This window comes from Amblyomma maculatum, chromosome 9 (assembly GCF_055883805.1).
Source record: "Amblyomma maculatum isolate TAMU_Amacu chromosome 9, ASM5588380v1, whole genome shotgun sequence".
NCBI lineage: Eukaryota > Metazoa > Arthropoda > Arachnida > Ixodida > Ixodidae > Amblyomma > Amblyomma maculatum.
In genome coordinates this window covers 50,071,245-50,095,215 of record NC_139352.1, presented here as the reverse complement: position 1 = coordinate 50,095,215, position 23,971 = coordinate 50,071,245, and the positions used below count along the sequence as shown (strand labels likewise).

The 23,971-nt window shown below is 46.3% G+C and overlaps 2 protein-coding genes across 4 annotated transcripts in view; both read left to right on the top strand.

Annotated features, from left to right (window-relative positions):
* Positions 1–19,845, top strand: part of LOC146179032 (phosphatidylinositol-3,5-bisphosphate 3-phosphatase MTMR14-like) — a 33,925-nt gene extending 14,080 nt beyond the window's left edge. The window contains exons 7-20 of one of the 2 annotated variants that reach the window (XM_084578749.1): positions 1,768–1,885; positions 2,110–2,226; positions 4,357–4,430; positions 4,516–4,586; positions 4,893–4,970; positions 5,512–5,575; positions 6,262–6,424; positions 10,359–10,395; positions 10,851–10,915; positions 11,007–11,065; positions 13,287–13,422; positions 14,164–14,343; positions 16,024–16,131; positions 17,183–19,845. In XM_084578749.1, the coding sequence (XP_084434875.1) occupies positions 1,768–1,885; positions 2,110–2,226; positions 4,357–4,430; positions 4,516–4,586; positions 4,893–4,970; positions 5,512–5,575; positions 6,262–6,424; positions 10,359–10,395; positions 10,851–10,915; positions 11,007–11,065; positions 13,287–13,422; positions 14,164–14,343; positions 16,024–16,131; positions 17,183–17,381 (1,469 nt within the window). In that variant the 3' untranslated portion in view covers positions 17,382–19,845. The remainder of the gene's footprint in view (positions 1–1,767; positions 1,886–2,109; positions 2,227–4,356; positions 4,431–4,515; positions 4,587–4,892; positions 4,971–5,511; positions 5,576–6,261; positions 6,425–10,358; positions 10,396–10,850; positions 10,916–11,006; positions 11,066–13,286; positions 13,423–14,163; positions 14,344–16,023; positions 16,132–17,182) is intronic. The other variant, XM_084578750.1, reaches the window with a different exon arrangement.
* Positions 19,846–22,448: 2,603 nt separating this feature from the next.
* Positions 22,449–23,971, top strand: part of LOC146179031 (uncharacterized) — a 52,089-nt gene continuing 50,566 nt past the window's right edge. For both annotated transcript variants that reach the window (XM_084578747.1, XM_084578746.1), the window contains exon 1: positions 22,449–22,618. In XM_084578747.1, coding sequence (XP_084434873.1) covers positions 22,609–22,618 — 10 coding nt within the window. In that variant the 5' untranslated portion in view covers positions 22,449–22,608. The remainder of the gene's footprint in view (positions 22,619–23,971) is intronic.

Below are 23,971 nucleotides of genomic sequence, written 5' to 3'. Positions count from 1 at the left end.
GAAACGGACTGACGCGCGCCATCAACATGCAAGCGAAAATGCTGGCGATTTCTGCCGCCGCGGCAACACAAAAACCTTGTTTTGAGCTGCCGCGGTGGCTGGAGCGGCGAGAGGGACGCAATTCCAACAAGTTTGAAAATTTTCGCTCTGTCGCTGCCGCTCGTCGCTGAGATCGCTCAGTCGCTTGTATGTGAGCGAGCTGGCCTTAATGCATTTTTTTTTTCTTCAAATTCTCGGTTGCAAAAGTGGAGGGTGGGTTTATTATGCTAGTGGGTTGATTACGCAACAAATACAGTGACAAATACGGTATCGTTTTTTCGCATCGTAAGTGCCGTCACAAACCGATTTCTGTATATCGAATTATCGATATATTGAACTATTTCGCGATCACCTTCGAGTTCGATATATCCGGGTTCGACTGTATACACAAAAAGTATCTAAATATAATATCGAAGATACATGTACCTTCGATTCTGCCCATGGCTGCAAGAAGTCAAGTGAATGGGGGCCTGCAGACTGCTACTGTGCTGTCCTCAAGGGCGCTACGGACCATAAAATGCCTACTGTGGCGTGAGTGTGGCCATTTCAAAAAGATAGGGCAGAACTTGAGTCTCGTGCATTTGTTCTGTCACTGCGCAAATAAATGCCCCTGACCGACTGCTCCCTCTTGGAGACAGAATCAAAAAGCTTTTTTCTTCTTTCGCAGTCCTAGATGCGGTATAGCTTTGTCAATGCACGTCCAGTGGCATGTCTTTGCATCTTCATGCGTCATGAGCTGAATTTCCAACGATCGGCATAACGCCACATCGCTTCGTGGCAGTCACAGTCACACTGCAGCCGACCCTTTTCATCTTACGTGCTATTGAGAGCAGCAAAATTGCACGTGGCTCTTTTTTTTAATATTTTTCGCGGTGCTTTTTTGGAACTCTGGAAAAAAAAAATCTTCCTGAGGCTAGCTTTTAAGAAACAGTTTACTAGGTGGTTTTTGAAGGTGCTATAAAATTTTGCGCAGAACGCATTAAGTCTGCAGCTACCTTGCGCGAGTTTTGCAGGCATCCCGCTAAATCCAGCCCGTATGCCCTGGCAGTACAGAGAAGTACTTTCATCGCTTCGGCAATTTTACAAATGTGCTAGAGCTTTCCGCCTGCTCTTTGTCAATCTGAAAGCTTCCAGCATCATGTCATTTTATTTTGATGAGATTGTGAATGGGAAGCTACGATCATTTTGCAATCTGCCATAGCACCAGACATTAATAAAAGTGTCACTGACCAAACTGAAAGGTAGCATGCTGTAGCAATAAAATACAACATTACTGGATAGAATCTAAGAAGAGATGTTGCTGGAGATACTCTTATAAGAATCGAGGCTGTCATTCGGGGGAAATGAATGAAAATCACCCATTCTAGGTCATTGATCGTTATTATGTTCTTGAGACATACTCACGAGAAAGGTTCCCACTAGGTTACACTCCCTCTATGTAGAGCACGGACATGCCAGATATGCTTGTATGCATTTAATTTCCCTGACTGTAGAATGACAAAGGGACTATGTGTTGTGTCCATTGGTGCTGGTATCTTTATATGGTAGCGATTTTTGGTCACCACTAGTGAGAGCTGTTGTTTCAAGCAAACGTGGTTGCGTCTGAACATTTCTGTGCAAACAGATGCAGCTGTGCAGGCTGTATGCTTGCACATGCAGACCACGCATTGTCAACAGAAGCACGTGGTCGTGACAAGCACCGTGTCATTGTCGCTGTTACTCCTGCAGGGCTGCCCTCAGACTATGGAGACACGGATTCTACTGTCGCTGTAGCGGCTGACAGCCTGGTAGAAGAGGAAAACTTCATAGATCTGGCAAAGGACAATGCTCCACCCGCCACTGCAGGGTGGGTGAAGAAGCTGTCCCTCTCTTTCTCTCCTTTCTGTTCTGCTCCTTGCAACTCTAGCGTGCGTCATGTCTGGCTAAGAAACAGCACCTTGACCTGGTTTCGAATTACCCTTTTGTAGCTTAGAAAGCGTAGTTTAAGAGCCGTTGTCTTTCCCTGGTTTCATGTTAATTGGGGAAATCTTTTAATTTCCTCTTTTTTCTCTCCTCTCTCTCCTTCTTCAGTAATTGGCCGCTGTTCAGCACCCTGCGGATGGAAGACATCCGGCTGCTGAGGTTACTCTCAGTTGACCACATCTGCGACTTCATGGTTGAAAACAAGAAGGTCAAGTTCTTTCTCAAGTGAGTGGTGGGCTGCTTGAGCCACATCTTGGACGTCTTCCACTTAGCATGGGGTGCAAGAGTTAGGGACCACTGGACCAGGAAAGGCCCTGAAACATCAGTCACTACTTTTCTTTGCTACTTCTTTTTTCTAAACCCACACCATTCCTCACAATTCCTCTAGAATCACCCTTATTATGTCACTTAAATGTCTCCATTGGCCATCTGCATTTTGAAAAGTGCAAGGATTAAGGCTAGTGGCTGTGGTGAAGCACATTGTGTTTGACTGCTGTTACTCACAATGCCTGTATGGAAGTATCCAACACAAGAAGCAAGATGTAGATGGTTGTTAGGTTACAAATACTTCTGTGTGTGGAGACAGAGACATGTTCCATGCCAGCCATACGGGGTGTGACAGTGGACATGGCAAACAGGCTGAACACCAGGTTTCAGCTCTTCTTTATTCTTTACTTGAAATATCCGTCAGCAGCCAGTGCGAGCCGCAAGGTCAACTTAGGGAGGTCGCTCATCAGCAGCTGATAACTGCAGTCGCTGCTGACCGGCAGCCGGTCCTAAACCGAAGCTGTGTTTCCAGCGGCCGCACAATCGCTGTTGTGCTCATCGCATACAAGCTACAGTTTCATTGGAAAAGTATGCCTCGCATTTCGGGCTTTGACAGTCACTCTGTGACATGCCTGAACCTCGAAAGCTAGGTCAAATAAGCCGGCGTGATAGAACTGCAGCGTCCGAATTAACGAGCGCCCGGCTCCATGGATATCTGTGGGCACTAGTTAGGCGTGGTTAGGCAGGCGTGGAATACCCTGGCTTTTTTCGTACCGTTAAGAAAGCTTGCCCTCCACCTAAAGTAGTGAAACACAGCAAGACAGCTTTCTTGCACTTTTGTGCAAAGACGTGCGAAAACTATCTGGTGAGGCTGTGCTTTCTTGCATGAAAGGTTTTATTTTTTTTTTTTTCTTTGATAGTGCAGCAGGGACACCCCTGGAGTCTCTTGCACGGATGTGCCATTGTTTGAGGTTGCTACGAAAGTTCGTCGTAAGCGAAGAACACACTGTACAGTTAGTCCAAAGTGGACCTCTCTTGCTTTGAATCCTCCTGGAAACCAATGAAATGGTCTCGCATTGTTCATCTTACCCGACAATGTGTCTTGATTGAGTTCATTTCAGTGAGAGTCTACTGTAGTGTAGACTGCTATTGCTGTTTCCAACAGCTGCCGCCATGCCAGGCGAATGTTATATGGTTTGCAGGCGTGCTCAAACAAAACACAAAATAGCACTAAATTGTCGGATAGCTTTCACAAGCACTGTGAAACAACCCTTTTACACTGATACATCGCAGTATCGACACGCACAGCACAGTCCAAGATGGTGTCAAGAGGAGCCGGAGCAGACTTTTCCAGTTTGGCTCATACATGGCGCCACCATCAAACTAAGATGGCTGCGTCCAGGCACCGAAACTAAAATTGTCTATATCTTCTAAGCATGAGCCCTTTTGGTGTGAGAGAGGTGAACAGAACTAAATTTCTTACAGAATGAGGATACCATGGCAGTACGGCTACTGTTCAGCCATACTCTATCTGCTCGGTGTTTTGGCCTTAAGGCCAATTTTCTCTCCACATCTGCCCCAAATGGGGAAATGACACAGTTTATATTTGTTTTACTAAGAGAGCAATACTACGCTAGGTAGAACCGTTCTTCAGCGTGACCTGTGCTCCGTGCTTCGTCGTGCCGCTCAGCCACAGCTGGCGCACCGTGGCCAATGTAACGCCATTGCCGTAGCAACGTGATGACGTTCGCTCGCCCCTTTTGCTCGTTCCATGACGGTTCCACAGAGGCCGCTGTGTATATATATATATAGCAATGCGCTAGGTGGACGCTCCTCAATTGCGTTCGCTCGCTCTGCGACAGTTCCGCAGTGACGGCTGTGTATATGTATAGCGATGCGCTAGGTGAATGCTGCTCAGTCACACAATGGACCTCACCGATGAAGAACCTACATAAGATACACCATGGCTCTGTTTACTTCGATAAACCAATCTAAACCAAACATTGCTCTCGCAAATCTTTAGCTTAACTAGAGTTAAACCACAGCCAATTTTTTGCTGTTCGCATCTTCTTTCTTCTTTGCTTCTAGGGTGACCTCTTCAGAAAAGGTTGACAAGGAGAACAGGTACAATGGTTTCACCATCTACAACCTTCCTTACCCAGGTACAGGCTCAGTGTTCTCGCCCACTGCAAGATTGTGCACTGGAATGGCAAAGTGTTGATGCCAGTTTCCGCTGCCTTTTTATAGGTTGCGAGTTCTTCAAACACTACCGAGACAACGACTACAGTGGGGAAGGCCTCATCTACGACTGGGATCAGGTACTACTTGGGGGACTGACCTTTCATTTCTTGTCAGGTGTGGTGGTTAGGTGTACTACCCCCAATTAGTATCAAACAAAGTTGGCAACTTAAGCGAAGCTAATATCTGTGCTGGCCTAGGCAGGAAAGCACGTGCCAAATGCCTAGCCATTTCATTGATGACTCTCTTATGAGTATAGAGATTTCAAGAGGGTGTTTTGAGTTTCAAAACGAGAAACGAGATGAAATTGGCTTTTGCTTGATGGAAACAAGTCGCTCTTGTGTTTCTGAGCTGTGCTCTCATAAGGCAATTGATGTGTTTTGCAGCATTTTGTGAACGCTCCCTTGAACGTTCCGGATGAAGCCATCACTTCTCAATTAAACATTGATTGGACATTGTACAAGGCAAGTTTGATATTTACTTAATGTTTACTTTTGTTCTGTGCTTGCAGTCATAACTTGCTTAACTAACACAACCATTTGCGGGAAATGTGATCGGGCTTTGTAATCAAACAGTTGAGCACGAGCATCGAAACAACACGTGCCGATGAGATTGGTGTGTAAAAGTGCTTCCTTTCAACAGTTCTGAAGTTTCTTCGGAGCAGCTTATTTCAAGGCTGCTTTCACTATGCAAATCACGAATGCTCCTTGTTGGCCCCATCAGCGTGGCCCTCTACCTTCATTCTTTATTTTATATTTTATTCAATGAATACCCCGCTTAGCCCGAGGGCGCTACAGCAGGGGGGTTAGAGAGTGGAAAAAAACACATCTTCATTTGTGGAGCACACTTGATGACTTGAAAGCCGATTCCATTCACTGATGGATTCACATTGTTCACTTGGCTGTTACGTTCTTTTTCCTCTTCACTTTCTTGTACTGCAGCCTTGAATAGCTCTGGGAGAAGAATTTTGTGTTGCTTTCTTCACCCCAATTGTTTATTTTTCAGACATGGGATGTGGTGGTGCTAACAAGAAATTACCTCAAGCTTTTGCTGAAGTACATTTTTGATGGTGAGCTTTCTTTCCTAACACTTCAGCGTGTTGCACTAGTATTTGCTATTTATAGTTACCGTTACTCGGGTATGGAACTGTATGTTTCAAGCCGAAATATGTTCCAACTCTTTATGCAAGACTGTGCAAACATGGGAATTATTTGATGTTGTCTAGTTGGTGTGCCTTAGGTAGCTCTGAATCCCTAAAGATGTCATTTGACAAGATTCAGTGTGCTGAAGGTTATTATTTTATTTACGGACATTGGTGTGGACATTGGTGTGCAAAGTGCAAACTAGAAACTATATCTCATTTGCAGTCAAATGAGCATGATTTATTTTATTTCTTGGCCGAATCCTACAATATGTAAACATTGTAAACATTGTTCTTTGCCAAGGGACATTTTTGTTGTGAAAGTGAGAATGATGTGCCATCTGTCGCGCGGCCACTTTCTGCGTTTGAAGCACTTCAGGCATGCTGTGATGAACTATGAGCGTATTTCTGCTTTATTATAGTCACAGGGTTTTATAAAGTCTAAGCTTGTTAAAAACCCTCGTGTATGTCAGGACTTGCACATACTTGATGGAATGGTCATTTGAATGCATTTTCTTACCCACCTGCAGTTTAAGAGCTTTCAAGTTTCTTCTCTCAGTGTGTTTCTCTGTTACGCGAGTTGCGTTGGTTTTTCGCTTCTGCTTGGGTTGCAGGCACGTCCGGTCTTCTGGTGCACTGCATCTCTGGCTGGGACCGCACACCACTGTTCATCTCGCTACTGAGACTGTCGCTGTGGGCCGACAACAAGATCCACCCAAACCTCTCACCCCTCGAGATGGCCTACCTCACGGTTGCCTACGACTGGTTTCTCTTCTGGTAGGTGATGCCCTCCTTTGCTTGTTCAGCCGTCCCCTTAGCCTGGCTGTCTCCAAACTTTGACCCTAATGACTGGGCCGTGTCTTCTAATGCACCGTCGTATGAAACCCTTACTCAGCATTAAAAACGCCATCTCCGTATACTCCGTATGCTTACTTATGTAGAACCTCTCGGACTTTTTCAACTGCTCAGTCTCTTAGTCAGTTCCTCATCGAACGTTGATGACTGGTTGTCTCGCACACACCGATCTTTTTCTAGCAGGAGCCGCACAGAAGATGTTGTAAAGACTTCTTCAAAGAACATTGCTCTATAGTTAGGCTGGAATGTTCTATGGCAGAGAAAATTGCACCATATTTTTTCTACCACAACGCCCCCGTGGCTGTTTCCATTCTGTTGCTGAGCGCTGGGTTGCTGGTTCAGTACTTGGCTACAGTTTCCTGGTATGCTGGTCTAGTTGTAGCATGTGCGCATCTACAAGGATGTATTGTGGAACTCCGCATCGCGGAAACTAATTCCTATCCCTCCACTGTTTCATTCATAGCCATCTATGGTCTTGAGATGGCATTCCTCATAGCTCCCGTTATCTTTGGGGTGTTCAAACTCCACACACTACCACTGCTACAGCACAGCTGTATTGATGGGAAAGGAATACGGGGAAATGTTCAATCCAAATGGCCTAATTTAAGAAAGAATTTCAAATACATTTATTGATGATTCTAGTGAATAAAATATCAATTACCATTTATTGGCACAGGGTTTGAACAGCTGTGCTTGTAGTGCTTGCACAGTTCACTCCGAATTCACATTGGCTATATTGTGTAAGAAACTCTTCTTCTGCTCTGGTCTGCTGATGGAAGGTAGCCAGAGCTCCTTCCTTTTTGCGTTAAGATCCTCTGCCTCCTTAGCACTGATGCCGAACAGAGAATGCAAATGGCACATGAAAAGAAATGGACAGAGCAAAATTCTTCCTTTCATGAGCTTGTAAAGGAAATGAAGCATGCGTGACAGCCACAAAGGATTATTGCTGATCGAATGACATGGCTTAAAAACAAAATTTTTTGCTCCGTACAAGGACCATTTTCTAGTGTAGTACATCAAACTAGAGCTTTGAAAACGAAATATAGAATTCCTAACTGAGCGAGTGTAAAAAGGGCAGCCATTACTAAGAGTCGGAAATGACAATGTAGAAAGGAGCGCAGTCGGACCCTCTGGCGCTGTAATTCTTGCATGCTGGTGGCCTGTTGCTTCTTGCAGAAACCTCAGCGAGTGGGCACTGGTTTTATTCGGGTTAGACGTGAACGTCTGTCACATTAATTTACAGCACTACTAACGAATGCCAGCCACAAACATGGGCAAAAGTTTGTCCTGACCTTACGTTTTCCATACTTCTGAAACGCACGCGACGTGTACGTTTCTTGCACGCCTCGCGTGCTCATGCCCCTGATGGCTGCCCACAGTTTCGGCATGGTAATCGCGGCGGCGAAAAGTGTTAGAACTTCAGCATTGTAACAGGCCTAGGACCACCAAGCCACATTCAGCCTCGAACGTAAGACTGTACGGCATCTATAGACCGTTCACACACAATGGGTAGGCCGGGTCGGGGATGCTTCTCGACTTTTGGTTTCTATGTCATATACAGTAAATTGCCCAACTCCACAACTTGTGGTCAGGTACACAGCTTTGAAATGCTTGTAGCTACAGGAATAAATTCTTACGGAATATGAAACTTCATCTGGGCTAGCTTTGGGACTTGCCAATTACATTGCATCTGAAATAAAATTTGGTTTCAGATGGCCTTTAAATATAGCAGGGGTGGAAGTGCTGCTCCATTTGCTCCATCCTGCTCCAAAATGCTACATCGCTCCAAAACTGAACCAAACTGGGTGCCTTGATGTTCTGCCATCAAATTTTGCAGAACACTGGAACAATGCCATAGCACCGAGAGCAAAGAGATAATGCATCTTGCACTGGGCCTAATGCAGATAACATTTTTGTAAGGAAATGAAGCATGGAGCATAACAAGTGTTTATTGTCAAGTAAATTAGTATGAGCCATTACCCCGCCGGGATGGCGCAGTGTTTAGGGCGCTCGACTACTGGGCCCAAGGACGCGGGATCGAATCCGGGCCTCGGCGGCCGCTTTTCGATGGAGGCGAAAAGCTAGGCGCCCGTGTGCTATGCGATGTCAGCGCACGTTAAAGAACCCCAGGTGGCCAAAATTTCCGGAGTCCTTCACTACGGCGTCTCTCATAGCCTGAGTCTCTTTGGGACGTTAGACCCTAAAACCAAACCAAACCGAACAGGTGATTGGAGAGAATTAATTGGAAAAAAAATGCATTGTGCATGTGACATAGCACCTCCTCTCAGCCTTTTGAATCGCCGGTGAAGAGAGAAGCGAGAGCAGCAAGTGAAGGAGATAGCGCAAACTACTGTGAGCCGTTAGGAAACTTCTCTGGCTGCAAAAACTCCTCGAGTTATTCTAATGTTTCTGCTATGCAAACAAGCCAGTGCTTCACCATCGAACCTCTTTGTCAGTAACATGCTTGTCATGCCTATGGCAGAAAAAATGATACTTAAAGCAGTATAGGTTGGTACACCAAAGGTGTCACTCACTAGGAAGCTCGTCAAGAGTGTTGGAAAGCCATACAGGACCTATCGCAAAGATGTTAAAAATGAGCCCCAGCATTGCTCTAGTAAAGATAGGTGAACTGTTGGCAAGGAGCCAGTGAAGTAAAAAAGATGAAGGATGAAAAGGCTGCCCTTTAGTGCCATCTATCTTTCTTGAAGACACTACTGACCAGTGCTCAGGAATTTATCAGCAAAGGCATAGGATCAAAATGAATATGCACAAGATAGAGAGCGGAAATGTCGTGCCCATTAATCTGAACTCCAAATTAGTGGTACTACTACTTGAGCGCATTGAAGTGGAAGAGTCAATTGAATCTATCAAGTCAAAATAGGCAAATGCTTTTGGTAAGACTAAGTGTTCAGTTCTGAAGTGCATCAGCAAGTGTTCTGTTTGCTGCTAGTCTGTTCCAAGTTGTTGCTAAGGTCAGCCTGTGTTATATATCTTGACATGCTTTGGCTGTTTGTCTTGTCAGAGATTAGTACGAAGTTGGAATGACATTTAACTCGCATAAAAAGGAATCAGATTGGACATTTCGTATTTCATAAAAAGAAAACTGCGATTATCAAAGGCATTTTCACCTAGAAATGTGCTGCAAAACTTTATTCAAATGCTCCAAAACAATCATTTCATCGCTCGAAAATGGCTTTATTACTGCTGCCAAAGCTGCTCCAAAATGCTTGAGCCTGCTTCCACCCCTGATATAGTTTGTAATAGCAATGCATGTTCAAGATAGATCCTTGGTAATTGCAACAACGCAACTACTACATTCATTGCTTGTGTGTTACAGTATAGTGTCAGAGATACGAATTTCAGATTATGAAATCCCGTAGATTTCCCAGCCATAGCGCATTGCAGGCAGTGTGCAGAATTTTGGATGTTCCGAACATATTCGTGTGCCATTGCGGACGATACGAACGCGTGACCCGCAACTGCGACCGCCACCTTAAGCACTCCATGCTGTATGCATGTCATGAACTTCGTGATTGTTAGTCTCACTCAAAGGTCGGCATGCCCTGCGGTGGGATGTAGCTTGCGCATGACTGACATTGTGATCATCAGTTGCACTTTGCTTGCCATGAGCGGTGAGCTTTGGCTGCGCGGCAGTAAACAAATCTACGTGACTACATCTCTCATGCTTCTACATACGCTCTTGGTGATGCAAAATTTCGGACGACACAAATTTTCTTCTCACAACCCTATGGCATTCCACTGTATTTTCTGCATACGCTGCATAAACTTATTATGTGTGATTGTCGTGACGTGCCTCCCCCCCCCCCCCCCCCCTTTTTTTTTTCATGGACTGCAGCCACGATTTGCGGGATCGGCTAAGCAAAGGGGAAGAGGTGAGTATCGTTAAACACTCGTTTCAGTGACCTGATTACTACTGCATGCACTGTCAAAGACTGGATTGCGGCGTTCAACCCTGGGTAACCAAAGAAAGTCACTTGCGTGAAGGTGTTTGGAGGATCTCAGGGTTGCACACCTCACTGTTGTGCGGAACAAGAAGTCTGCGTATTCGTCTGCAGCCCGAGTTGGAGAGCATGTTTGTGTGGTAGGCCTCCAATGATTTCTGAGTGTTGCACCTAGCCTTACTTCAAGGGTGTAGAAGAAAGGGGGGGTAGCATGTTCTCACTCTCAGAAGCATTGAGAAGGACTAATAGAGGGCAAGTGGAGTGATGCATTAGTATCCTACCTGTAACCTTACATGGCAAATGGTTAAAAAATGAATGCTCCTGTACTTTTGTAGTCCTGACTCATTCGTGTGTCTGTGCTCATCGTTGCCTTTGCTCCGTTGCAGATCTTTTACTTCTGCTTCAACATGCTCAAGCACCTTGACACGGAAGAGTTCTCTGTGCTGTCGCTGTAAGTGCGCAGCAGAGCGGAAAGGCTGCGATGCCTATTGCTCGTGTTGGGCTTTGCGTCGTCGCTAATCCTGCCTGCGTTAATTTTGCAGAAAAATGCAAAGGGAAAGGAGGAACACGTCAGAAAGCAACCTGGAAGGCATCCTGCTGGGTGAGCATGTGACCAGTCAATTGGCCATGTTCCTTACTGCTCAGTGGACTCTTCTACGTTTGTAGCATACCATGTGCTGAAATAAGATGTTTTTGTTTAGCACTTCTAAAAGCGTGCACATGCAGAGGCTTGGTTTTATGAGAAATGTATGTTTGATTAGGCGCTTGCTTTAGAAGATTTTACTATTGGCAGCAAGATTGAATTGTTTCAGCTACTTCCGGTTCTTCTATCAGAAAAAGAAGCAAAGAGAGAGAAAAGGAAAATTTAGTTAGTGATGACAAGCTGTGGAAGAAGGCAGAACATCAGGTTTGACCTACCGTTTGATAGCCTTCTTCGACTGTTGGTCACTGTTTCTTGTGGACAGAAATGGAGCCGCCTTTCTTATTGCTGACTTTGCCCTCTAAACGAGGATTTTAAACTGGCTCTTAATGCCTTTTGACTGTTAAGGACAGTTGGTTATTCATTCTGGGCTGTCTGACTACAGCAAGGGGTTACTGCATTACTCAGAGTGAGCGCTGTTGCGGTTGTCACAGTTGTCACTTTCAGTGCCCAACCGCTGGCTGGGACTGCATGCTGCACAGGCAGGGTTAGAGGACATAAGTGTCTGTCGCATATTTTGTTTGTTTAATTTAAAGGCTGGCACTGGCCTTTCTATGCACATCGAATGCCTGAAATTCGGATTCATCGTTAGAGCCAATAAGCATCCTTATTTCAATCTCTCACTACAAAACTTGAGGTGCACATTCCGGAAAACCATCATCAGCAGCAGCCTGACTACATGCTGTAACACAACAGTATTACCCACATTCCTTCAGTAGGTGAGGTGCGTTTCCGAAGTCAGTGCAAAGAATCATGGAAAAATCACATGCTACCACCCTTTATTGCCAAAACAGAAGGCTGTGTCAGCGAGCCATCTGTTTTGCTGTCGGATGAAGAACTTGCTTCTTTAGATAGTGGCGGCTAATCATCTTATCTTTTCTTTCTTGCTCCTTGGCACTTTGAAGCGAAGCTCCACTTCTCGCATGCAGAGCTAAAAGTCAAATCAGGCTTGGAAATGACCTTTGACGGGAGGCATGCCACCATCACAACTACGTGCTTCTCAGTCACATCCGTCGCAGTTCCGACAGTCGCTCCAACCGCTTGCTCTTGCCAGTCGTGTCACGTGCGTCACAGAGAACGAGGAGGGTAGCAGCATCCTAGCAGATGAGTCTGCCGGTATCACATGTGCAGGCCATGAAAGTGGGGTCTGCATAGAACATCGGTGCGCATTGATGTGTTCAACGGAATGCTGGTTGTGTTCGATGCAACATTCGGTAGCCCACAACCAAACCTTTTGCTCCACATTCGGTAACCCTCCCATTATTTCTTGGAGGCATTCTTACTGACCCTTATTCTTTTGAGCATTGAAATAAAATCTCTTTGTTGCTAGTAAGTGCTTCTCCTGTGTTGTCTTTTTGATCTTTAATAACCCTTATGAATACTGCTTTTGTTTTGAGACAGATCCACTGGAAGTTTATAGAAAATACCATAAGAGCCCATTGATTATCTTGCTTTCACATTAGATACATTGAGGATGTGGGATCAAATCTCGGCCACGATGGCCACTTTTTGATGGAGGGAAAAGGTAAGGAAAGTACCCATGTGTTATGCAGTGTCAGTGTCCAGGTGGTTGAAATTTTCTGTGCCCTCCACTACGGCATCCCTCGTAGCCTGAGTCGCTTCGGGACATTAAACCCAATAACCTAAACCAAGCCATTAGATGCATTGCCATGCCCCAGTAGAGTTGAAAGCTGGGCGAGTTGGTAGCGTCGTCCTGTGTGGCTTGTCTATGTCCGTCCTTCCGCTGGTTTTATTTGTTTGAAAATTGGCACATCCATTTTCTTCTCTTGAATTAGGCCTAGGCTACACTAGCTTGTGTTGTTTCCTCGAGCTGCTCTTGCTCTCTTTCTTTCTCTTTTAACATTACTCCTGTTATGTATTTTCTTTTCCATAGCTTGTGTCATCGTCACCTAAGTGTGAGGACACGAATCATTTCAGCTGACTCTGGCTAACCAATGTGGCAGTGCTGAAATTCTTTTGTTCTCCAGCAACTACACGAAATTTTTCTACCAGTTGTGCACGAATTTACTTTGGCCCGTAATACAAAGGCGAAAGCAAGTGCCTAGGGGAGAATGGCTGGAAGGTGCAGTTCCTGGCATGTTCCGTTCTGTTTCTTGTGCAGAGGAGGAGATGCGTGGCAGCAACACGAGCCTCAACAGCAGCTGCAGTAGCTCGACAAGTGGCTGGAGCCAGGATGCACCGCCCATGTACTTTCCTGTTCCGCCAGACTATGGCGATGAAAGCATTCTCAGCAACGGGCAAGTGGACTCTTATCTTTGATGGCCAGTGATTGGGTAGGTGGGGTGTGGTGCTGTGCTCGTTTCTGCCGGCTTGTGGTAAGCTTGTTAGTAATAATAGTAATACTAATACCAAGCACGTGAACTTTATTACTATATTATTTACGAGGGCGGCACTGTTTTGTGTATTAAAAAAAGAAATTTGAAACGTGGTCGGGTGTCTAGCTCGTAGCAGCTCTGACAGTTATATAGTTGAAGACAACATGGGACTTAGTGTTCTGCCCCTGGCAAAGCTGAATACCTAGTCATGGGGTGTTGGCACTTGTAAGACAATTTTAATTGAGCTAATTGAGGGCACCTAATCATAGGAAAACCTTTCAGATGTGTCCATGTGCCATTGCTTCCTGGATACGTAGGGGCATCTATTATAAACAAGCAGGGGCACTTTATCTGACAGTATTGTGGATGCAACATCAAAGTGTCAAACGAATTCAGCAACAGAGGCTGCATTTTGTAATGGTTCTTTTCCAACGCACTGTTTTGCCCTTCTGCAGTCGTTAGTTGCAGCTTGAGACAGTGTGGCTAGTGGATGAACAAGTACTGTTGCAACAAACGGTGTATGTTGGCTCCAGTATTGAGTACATAGCAGAATAACAACGAATTGCCTCAAGGATTATCTTCCTCAGGAGCCAGTGTATTCGTAGCTAGAAGTCGTCTGGCACAGCTGTGTCCTAGTGATTATAGTAGTTTTGCTTCGTGCAGGAATTATGTGTGCCCGTGTAGAAACGGAGCCGTCACACCACCTACGATGACCAACAGCAGCGAGAGCGCAGCCAGTACAATAACCAACGGGCAGGGTTCCATGCAACCCAGCAGCCCCATGGCGGTGCCAGCTTCACTTCGTCACCGCTCAGAAAGCTCGTCGTCTGTCAGTGCTGGAAGGTGGGCCATTGAATGTGACTTTCCTTCCTGTTTAGCGAGGGCTACTTGCTGCAAGAATTGAGTGCTGAGGTGCAATTGGCGACAATGTTGTGCCGTCATGAACGGTCAATTATTTAGCAGCCGTATTGCATATTAATCACTTTGCAGCTCAGTGGAAACGTGTGCACAAAGAGTGATGTCGTAGCAGTCATCTTCATCCCGAGGCCCAGTTTTGTGCTGGGTCATTCTGACCTCCCACTTTTTTTTTTTGAATGGCAAAAGGTTGTCATTAATGAGGCAACGGGCCCTAGTCATGGGTAGCAAAGACCAAGAAAGTATGCCATGGCGGAAGAGTCTAGAGCAGCTCTAAATGCCGCTCGTCATAACTGCCGCATGGAAGTGGATTAGGAAGATATGTACTGAGGCGATTGAAGTGTGTGCTAGGAGGATTGGATGTCATAAAGTGTGAAAATGAAAATACGAAACGTTTAACAAAATGTCCAACCTTCAACTTCTTAGAACGTTCTAAGAATCCCCCTTAATTTATTGCTTGTGGTTTGGGGTTTGTTGAGTCAGGCTTGTGCAGTTGTCCTTCTATAACATATATTAATGACTTGATTGCCCCGCAGGGGTGGCGCAGTGGTTAGGGCGCTTGACTACTGTTCACAAGGATGCAGGATCAAAACCCAACCGCGGTGGGCACTTTTCGCTGGAGGCGTAAAGCTAGGTGCCCGTGTGCTGTGCGATGTCAGTGCATGTTAAAGAACCCCAGTTGGTCGAAATTTTCGGAGCCCTCCAGTACGGCGTCTCTCATAGCCTGAGTCACTTTGGGACGCTAAACCCCATAAACTAAACCATTATGACTTGATTGAGCCTGAGCAAGTGTTCTTCAAATGCTTCCCTGGAGCTTTAGAGGAGTGGAGCTGGGCTATGCACTTTTGCATATGTAATGTCTAATTTGTTGTTATTTGCTCCTGAAGTATAATTTTAATGCATGTTAGGAAGGCAGAGCATTAGATTTTAAAAATTATGCTTAAATTCTCTAATTTCTGGCTTTACAAAAGTGCATGTCTTTTAATTAGGATGGTTGAGGTACATAATTATAAAATACAGTAGAATCTTGGAGTCATCAAACGAATGCATCATCCAGAATTTCATATCAAAATGAACAAAGTGCGTATGGGAAACACAAGAAATGCACTCATGTAGATGCGTTTACAGCCTAGTGGATTTATTCACTGCCGCACGGCCACAGCTTACGACTCCTGGAGGGTACATTGCAACTCGAAATCGCGATGTTGGCAATATTACTGCCCCAAATCACAGCAAAAGTGCTGCTTGGGGTGCGTACAGTGCGACCAGCGACCGCGAATCCAATGTTTTGCGGGCGGCTCATCATGCTCGAGGTCGCAGTTGCATTACTTAAGCATCTTATCACACGAAACGATACAAAAGCATCACTTTCACATCCAGTGCTTGGTGATGGACCAACAGCTAGCCCGGCTTTCTCGACCGTAAACAGCCATGCCGGTGCCTGCTTGGACATGTGCCTCAGCCAGCAGAGTTAATAACCTTTGGGGAATGCTCTGTGTTCGTGCAGCTTTTCGACTGAGGCCTTCATTGCTGCCCATCAACCACTGTGACTGAAGCAGTTTGCTTTGTTGTCCGCCTCCCCCCTCCTTTCCCCCCTGCCTTTGCTAGTTGGCAGATCATCAACGGAACGGGGTCTGTGCGCAGCTCAGCCTCGGCCCGGGACTCTCCCACAGCTTGGGAACTGAACCGGAATTCGTCGAGCAGCCGGAGCAGCCTGTGAGAAAGCGTAGCGCCTGATGCACCTTCCACTGCAGTGTACCTGCCACTGCAATGCACCTTCCACTGCAATGCACCTTCCCACTCCTTCTGGCTGGCTGTTTCTCTCCACCGGCAGTTTTTTTGCTTGGCGCCTTTAATCTGCAGTAGCACACTGTGGTTGGCTAGAACTCGCTGATACTGCTGTTGCTCTTTGTCGTTTTTAAGGTCTTGCTTCGGTTTCATGCTTACTTCCTTGCTTCCCTCGTCCTGCTGCATGTGTGTGTAACCTCATCCTTCGGGTTTCATTTTGCTCCTGCCGTGTGATGATGGACCTGTTTGTTGCTGCATTACGAAGGCTTTTGTTTGTCCTCTTCCGTCTCCTTTTCTGGCTCTTGCTTATGCCTTGTAGCGAGCATATTTGGAGCATGTATTCCTACCTTTGGTGGGCATCTTTGGTATTGGTGGAGTCTGTTGAAAAGTGTTTGTACATTTCTGCTCCTGTTGTGCACTTGGAGCCATGTCAAGAAGAGGCATTGGAAGTGTTGGCTTGTAAGTCTCTCTTATCTGACCTTAACTTTCTGCTCCTACAAAAATGTCCTAGTTTGAAGGACGGTATCGGTGCCCAGTCGGAGCTCTGTCAAATTTAGGTGCAGAGAAGCGTGACACGGAAGCATGCGATTGTCTTGGCTCCATCATTTACCAACCGTACCTGGCTTTGAAGCTTTAGGAGAGTATTCAGCTCTGTGGCAACTTGTTCGTGGTCAAGATCTGTTTTGGGTTAAAACTTTCCGGCCTGTTGTTCTGCCTGAGGTGCACCACTAAACATCATGGACATGCATTCATTTTTCTCCGACACGCTTAACTTAGAAACCTATTGGACACCAGCGAAATTTAGCGTGATAAATTTAAGCCTTCAACTTTGGCTGGCTTGCCCTTAATTAATGCCTTGTGTGCTTGGAGGTTACGTAACTGGTTGCATTCCTAATTTGTAATCATTATTTAACCTCGTCAAAAAGATAAGGCAACATGTGCGTGCTAGCAACTTCTACATCTTGTCTCCTTCCCCCAGGAATAGCCGCCACTTGGACACTCCGGCGGACCTTCCAGACCGGACACTGCCGCGCAGCAAGTTTCTTCAGCGGCGCCGCGACCGGTTACAGGAGGTGCGCCGCATAGTGAGCAACATTTACCTGAGCATCGTGGCGGATAGGCTTGCTTCGGCTCGAGTGGACGGAATCAGCCGAGTCCTACAGAGCTTCTACTCCTAGGGTCACCGCACATGGCACTGGTCAAGTGGCTGCCCGGTGTCAGAGGGAACATACTCTGTTCTGCCAAACATCAAGTGAAGACATGCTACAAGTTAAAGCATGCAGACTTTAGTTTGGTCTTTCGGACTCGTGTAAATGGTGTAATGAGCCAAATGAGAGTGCCGTAAGGGGTGCGCAAGCCGCAACTGCGACATTTTGTAAGTGAACGTGAAAAGAGATGCCTCTCTAATTGCAACCCGGTCTCAAGATGAGGTGAGATATGTCTGAGATGAAAAGCAATGGAAAGCCTTCAATTGAAGGTGTGGTGCGAGGCTCAAAGCAGAGTGTGGTGCGGAATACAGTGTGGAACACATTGAAGCACACAGCGTGAAAATGGGGAAGCACTTACAGGCTGACTGATTGAGAGTAGGCCAAGTCAGTGAATGTGTAGACCAAGGTGCCTCGGGTAGAAAGTGGCCTAGAGATGTGGCTGAAAGCTGAGATAGAAGTGTGTAGAGGCTTGTTAGTGTTGGATTTTTGCATAGACTGTTTAGGAGTACAAATGTTGCTCCATGAAACGAAACTCCGCTTATTTGGCACCTTTTTATTTCATTCTTTTGCAGTGATGCTCAGTGTGCCAGCTAGTTGTGTTGTCAAAAGTGATGTGTCAGCACTCGAGGACTTCGTACATTCAGGCACAGATGCCAAAGAAATGCTTCAGGTGGATGTTAAGGATTGACATTCCTTCGCCTTTTATGCTGTTTTTGCTAGACTAGAGCAAAGATGTGATCCCCATCCGCTTGGGAGTGTTCGCTGTTTTGAAAGTTCTCATTTTCTTTTTGTATTTTGTAGCCTCCAAATTCCAGTGTATACATTTCTAGCCTCATTTTGTGTTATTGAGGTGTCCTCAATTTGTTCATGCACATTGACACCAGTTGCAATGTGTGGTTCAGCTGTCTACCAGAACATTGTGCGTTACCCCATATGGGTCCTATTTTCCGCTGCTTGTGATATGCTGCCAGCAGTGACTGGAATGCGAGGTTAACATTTTGAAGACTGAACAAATTCATGCATGCCGGTGTTGAAATGCACCCATTGTGCCAGGGAGCTTGTGAATGTTGTATGTATGCAAATCGTGTTTATAGCTTTTATGGCACTTGATAGTCTGACTGCCTTTCTTTTTTTCTGGCTATGACTATTTATGTCTATTAGACAAGTGCGTTAGATGGAAAAGCCTTATTTATGGGGCTCTTTGGAGGATTGATGAGCCTTGGCCATTGTTGCATCCTCTGTGGGATGGCCCAGCTGTTTTGCTCAGTATGCATAATGCAGATGCAATCGCTGTTTGTTCTTGTTTGTTACAGAGACTATTGACAAGTGCCAAAAGATCTTGTGTGGCGTCTGAACAGTGTAACTTCCGGTGTGCACCATGAAGGGAAGGCGGCGATTGTTTATATTCTATCAAATCAACGTTTTGTGTTCCACTTCCCCCGCTCGTGCAGTGATTTCATGATAATAGGCAACGTTGCAAGCAGCTGTAGAAGAGAACATTCACAAGTGTTCTTATACTTTCCCCTTTTTGGAGCCTTCCTGAAATCATGTTTTAACAGGTGAGACATGGCGACAGGTAAATGAACAACAGGGCTATCTATATAACTGCAAACTGCAAAATAAGAACTCGATCCTCGAAGAGGGGCTAGTTTTTTTTGGAGCGTTTGGACAACTTTCTATGCGGAAATGAATTGGGCCACGAACCCATCATCAAGAGTCCCTTATTTTGCTGCTCATGTGATTCGAGGTGTCCTGTTCAAGTCTGGTTTGTTGGCGATTAACATCAGTTATCACCATGCTGCCTTGAGCTAGATTTAAAGGCCAGTCCACGAAGGCCTCTTGAATACGCGGTGCCAGATAGTTGTGGCCAATGTTATTTGTAGCGTGTGCACACTTCTCATGTCATTGCTGCAGCCATCATGGTGCAGTTCTGTAGTGCTTCTGTAGCCATCATTTCATTGCTTGCATGCACACTTCTGCACACTGCCATTTTGGTGTTGTGGTGATAGTCCGACCACACTCGTCTGTCTGCTACTACCAGAGTTGATTGCCAGCTGGGCTGTTTCTCATGCCTGTCACTTGGAGAATATGTTGAGCCCTTGCAGAATGCTCCAGTGCCAACCAGGTTTGGCCAAATGGCGTGTGCTCAAAGGGCATCATATGTGCCTAGCCCGTCTCGACCTGTACTATGGGCATCTCATTTAACCGGGCTTCGGATAAAATTTCTGGTTTCTCACGGTCTGCGAGCATCTGTCATGACACCATGCATAGACCAAAAACTCCATCTGTGAATATTCAGCTTCCATTGTATAACCATATACGAAGATGACTTTCTTATGAGCATGTTGGCTGGCTGACCTGTTGTTCTTTCAATACAAAGGGGTGCATGTCAGCTCTTTTTTTTTTTTACATATATGAATGTTTGTATAATAAAGGTGCCTGACCTCTAGCACATTTTCGTAAAGAAAAGATGCTAGTGTGACTGTCTGCTTTATTATTTTTGGACAGATTTGTTCACAAAATTGAGCAGGTTGCTGACACCACAGCGGACTGCACATATAGTGTGTGAGATGAGCAGTAATATTCACCATATGTGAAGATTCCAACAAAATTTAGTGCGAACGTTTCCAGGGGCCGAATTACGCTCAGATGAAGTCTCAAGAACTCTCAAATCAACCAATAGAAACTGGAGCTAATTGACAGGTTTTTGACAGTTTTTGTGGTTTGATTGCAGCATAATTCAGCCCTAGTATGCTTGGAGCACCATTTTCCCTCCCATGCATTTTAAAACTATTCTGCTATAACGCCACTTGCAGGATTAAGATGGAATGAGCTTGAGTGATATCCTTTTTTGAGCAACATCAAGAGGGGGGAGGGAGCACAGAGATGCAGGGTAGTTCTGATTTGGAGGGCCAGTTGTACACCATAAAACTGATTTTTAGAGCTTGCTCAAAACCATTTTTCGTGCGTTCAGGTGGTTGAAATTACTCCGTAGCCCTCAACTACAGAGCCTATTTTTCCTTCCTTGTGTTGGGACGCTGTTCAGGCCTCTGTGGAAAGAGCATGAGAGAAACTTAATTTCCACAACTGCAGTGCGAATAAAGACCACTAGTTATGAGGAAGCAAAGTAACCAACTTGCCCAAAAGCTAGTTTTACTATAGATACTGCATCTTTTGTTTCCTGTAACCCAATTATTATAATTGGAAAGCCATCCGCGCATTGTCAGTGCAGGCTGTTTTGGCTGCAGGAAGAAGGAAAAGAAAATGCACGGACCTGCTACTGGCTTTGTTGTGGCTGTAGGAAGAAGGAAAAGAAAATGCACGGGCCTGCTACTGGCTCTGTAGCTGAGCCACCTCCGCTGCCTCGGGAAGACAGAAGAGAAAAAGAAGGAAGAGGGAGAGAGAGGCGCGCGCCGCAACAACGGCCGTCGTCCACCACCGAAACGGTGGCGGGTGCGATGACGGCCTACAACAGATAAAAATTATGTGGCAGGCTAGCCGCCGCCAGAAGCGGCGGTGACCCACCCGTCCCAGCCCCATCAGGGGAGTCGCTGCTAGCTCTGTAGCTGAGCTGAGCCATCTCCGCTGCCTAGAGAAGAAAGAAAAAGAAGAGGGAGAGAAAGACGCGCGCCGCAACAGCCGTCGTCCACCATCACCTCAGCGGTGGCGGGTGCAGTGACGGCCTACAACAAATAGCAATTCGTAGGTCAACGCCGCTACGTGAGTCCCACCCGTAGGGCCAGAAACAGCCACCCTTCACCACCTCCCCCTCAGTGCAGGTTAAAGATCCCCAAGTGGTCGTTATGGAGCCCCACTGCGCGGCACTTCTTTCACTCCCATCTTCCTTTCCCCCACGGCGTGGGTATCCACCGAGAAGTGTGTAAACCGTTTTAACAATATATATGGTTTATACACAAAAGGCGCGTTATATCTTGTCACTTCTCAGTGGACACCTGAACAGCGCTGTGGCTATTTTACCAATTTATGGTCCTTGCTGTGGCGCAGTGGTCAAGACCCTCGACTACACTGTTCCGGAGTACTCGGGTTCGAATCCGACGACCGCTTTCGATGGAGGCGAGAAGGAGAGGCGGCCGCGTGCTCCGCTGTGCGATGTCAGTATACATATGTTAGATCCCCATGGTGGTCGAAATTACTGCGAAGCCCTTCACTACGGCACCGCTTCCACTTTAGCTTCTACCTTGCTCCCTTCCCCCTTGGCCGCCAGCACATAGTGGTGCTGTTTGGCGCGCCTCAGGTGTCCACGGATAATGTGGCATACCTCACCTTTCCCTTCCTGTAAACCAATTTATTTATTATTATTTATGGTCCTGTCGCGGTGGCTCATCAGTGGTTAAGACGCCGGACTATATTGACTGGACAACCCTGGTTCGAACCCAACCACTGCGGGCTACGGTCTGCGGCGGCGTACGTATGTTCCGTATGCTATTGTTGTTGTTGTTGTTGGTGTAGAAAAAAGGAAAAGAAAATGCACGAGCCTACTACTGGCTCTGTAGCTGAGCCTGTGCGATGTCAGTGCACGTTAAAAATCCCCAGGTAGTCCAATCAGCACTTCAATACGACACCTCGCTCTCTTTCCACTTTCAGTCCTACTTTTCTCCATGCCCTTAGGGCTCGGTTCAGGTGTCCACGAAAGAGGTACGTGTGACATGTACGTCTGTCATGGAGTCAACATACGAAAAAAATTTTAGAAAATGTAGGAGATTTTACCCCACAGAGTTGCTTTACACACATAAAAATGCGGTTGATGAAGTTCATCGAAAATAAGGCGCGAACACATTTCTTCACCGTGGCGTTTCAGTTGTGCAGTACAGCCCATTTGGTTCCACTGTCCCACATTTTTGTACTGCTAATGCTGCTAATCTAATTATCACGGCTGATCTCGAGGGAGACCAGCCGTGAAATAAGGTATGCTCACCCCTTTTTTACCAGATGGCGCTAAATACAGTTTTGCTTCTGGGTTTTCTTTGTTACAATGTTTGCTTACGCGCCTGTGTCATCTGTCCAGTGCGACAATAATGGCAGACGCATTTGGTAGTCAGTGGCAGCGGTACGAGCTGCTGTGATCGTTTTATTGACCTAAGTGCCTTGGAAGTGCCTTGTCAGTGCCATAGGCCGGCACGGATGTGAACTCTGGAAGTAATGACGCGGCCCCCAAGCCGTGACAAGTGCAGCGTTTATGGCGTCAGGTATGTTCACGTTGATCTTCCGCGTAGTACGGACTACTCGCCCCCACTTGGTCCGTCCGTACGAACTGGTAATCCCATGTGTGTGTTGTTATTTCGCTCGAGCGGCATGTGGCCGTTCATGCCTAACCATGGGGCAGTCGTACACTTATAAAACTTTCAATTCGCGCTGCCTAGTTTTTGCGATTAGAGCTGAAACACTTCCTCGAGCTATGTGAGCATTAGTCAACAGGCCAGCTCATGCTGCTGCGATAAGTAGGTGCGGGATCCTCTCTCGGATGTGTGCCGTGGGGTGTCATCGCGGCCGAGCCGAGGGCGTTTTTCGAATCCCTGCTTTCGAATCCGTTCATGCGAAACGGAAGCCGTTCGCGTGTTTTGCGCCACGCACGAATGACTGCGGCGATCATTCCGGAGAGAACAATGCCGTTAGATTCGCGACGACACGGACAAGACGTCGTCTGTGCAACTGTTGGGCAACGAAAATCGTCGTCTGTGCTGTGGGCCGAACGTAACCCGATTTACGACATGTGTCCGAAAGAACCGGAAAACAACCACGTATACGTAAGCTAATCAGAAAAAGAAAAAAAAAAAAAAAAAGACACGGGGCCTGTATGTGTGCAGCGCTCTTGGTTGCGAAGCGGACAAGTCAACCTTGCTTCTCTTGTCAGAATGACCTCTGTTTTTTAGAAACGCCTGTTGCAGATCCGCAGGTTTATTCGGTGTTGATTTGCCGAGAAATGTGTCCGAAAGTTCGCACATGAGCCTGGGCGATTAAATATCCCCGCCAGAATCTCCGTAGCTTGCGCGAAATAAACACAGTCTTGTCATCACGCAGCCGATGATTGTTTTGAGTGGTGTGCCGATGGAGAATGCTTCGGCTTCGCCGATAGCTGGCCGAAAACACTCACTCAAAAGTGGTGTAGACAGCGATATAGCTATTCTCGGTCGCAGCGACAGTGCAGTCTTTTCGTATGGGAGCGTTATCAGAGCTTGGTTTTTAGTTCCGCATCCTGATAAAGCGTGCATGCAGCTCATCTGTCTGCGTTCTGGAAGATTAGTACTCGTGATCTGTATTTCTTTTTTTCTTTTGCTAATGTCAGGATTGTGAACACTGCGACCGCTGCGAAGATCATTAAAAAATGGGCCGAAAAACAAACTCAAAAGTAGGGCCGCTATTCACGTCACAGGATATCTCCCTCCTTCCGGAGTCCTATTAATGCGGATGGCTTTAAATTGCAGCTGCCTAGCCGCCGCGGTGTTGCGCCCAATCATCGATAGCTGACATCCTGTTTGGCTGTTGATCGATTCTGCGTACACCTTTATTTGCTGGGCGTTTTCTTCTTAATGCGCGCGTGC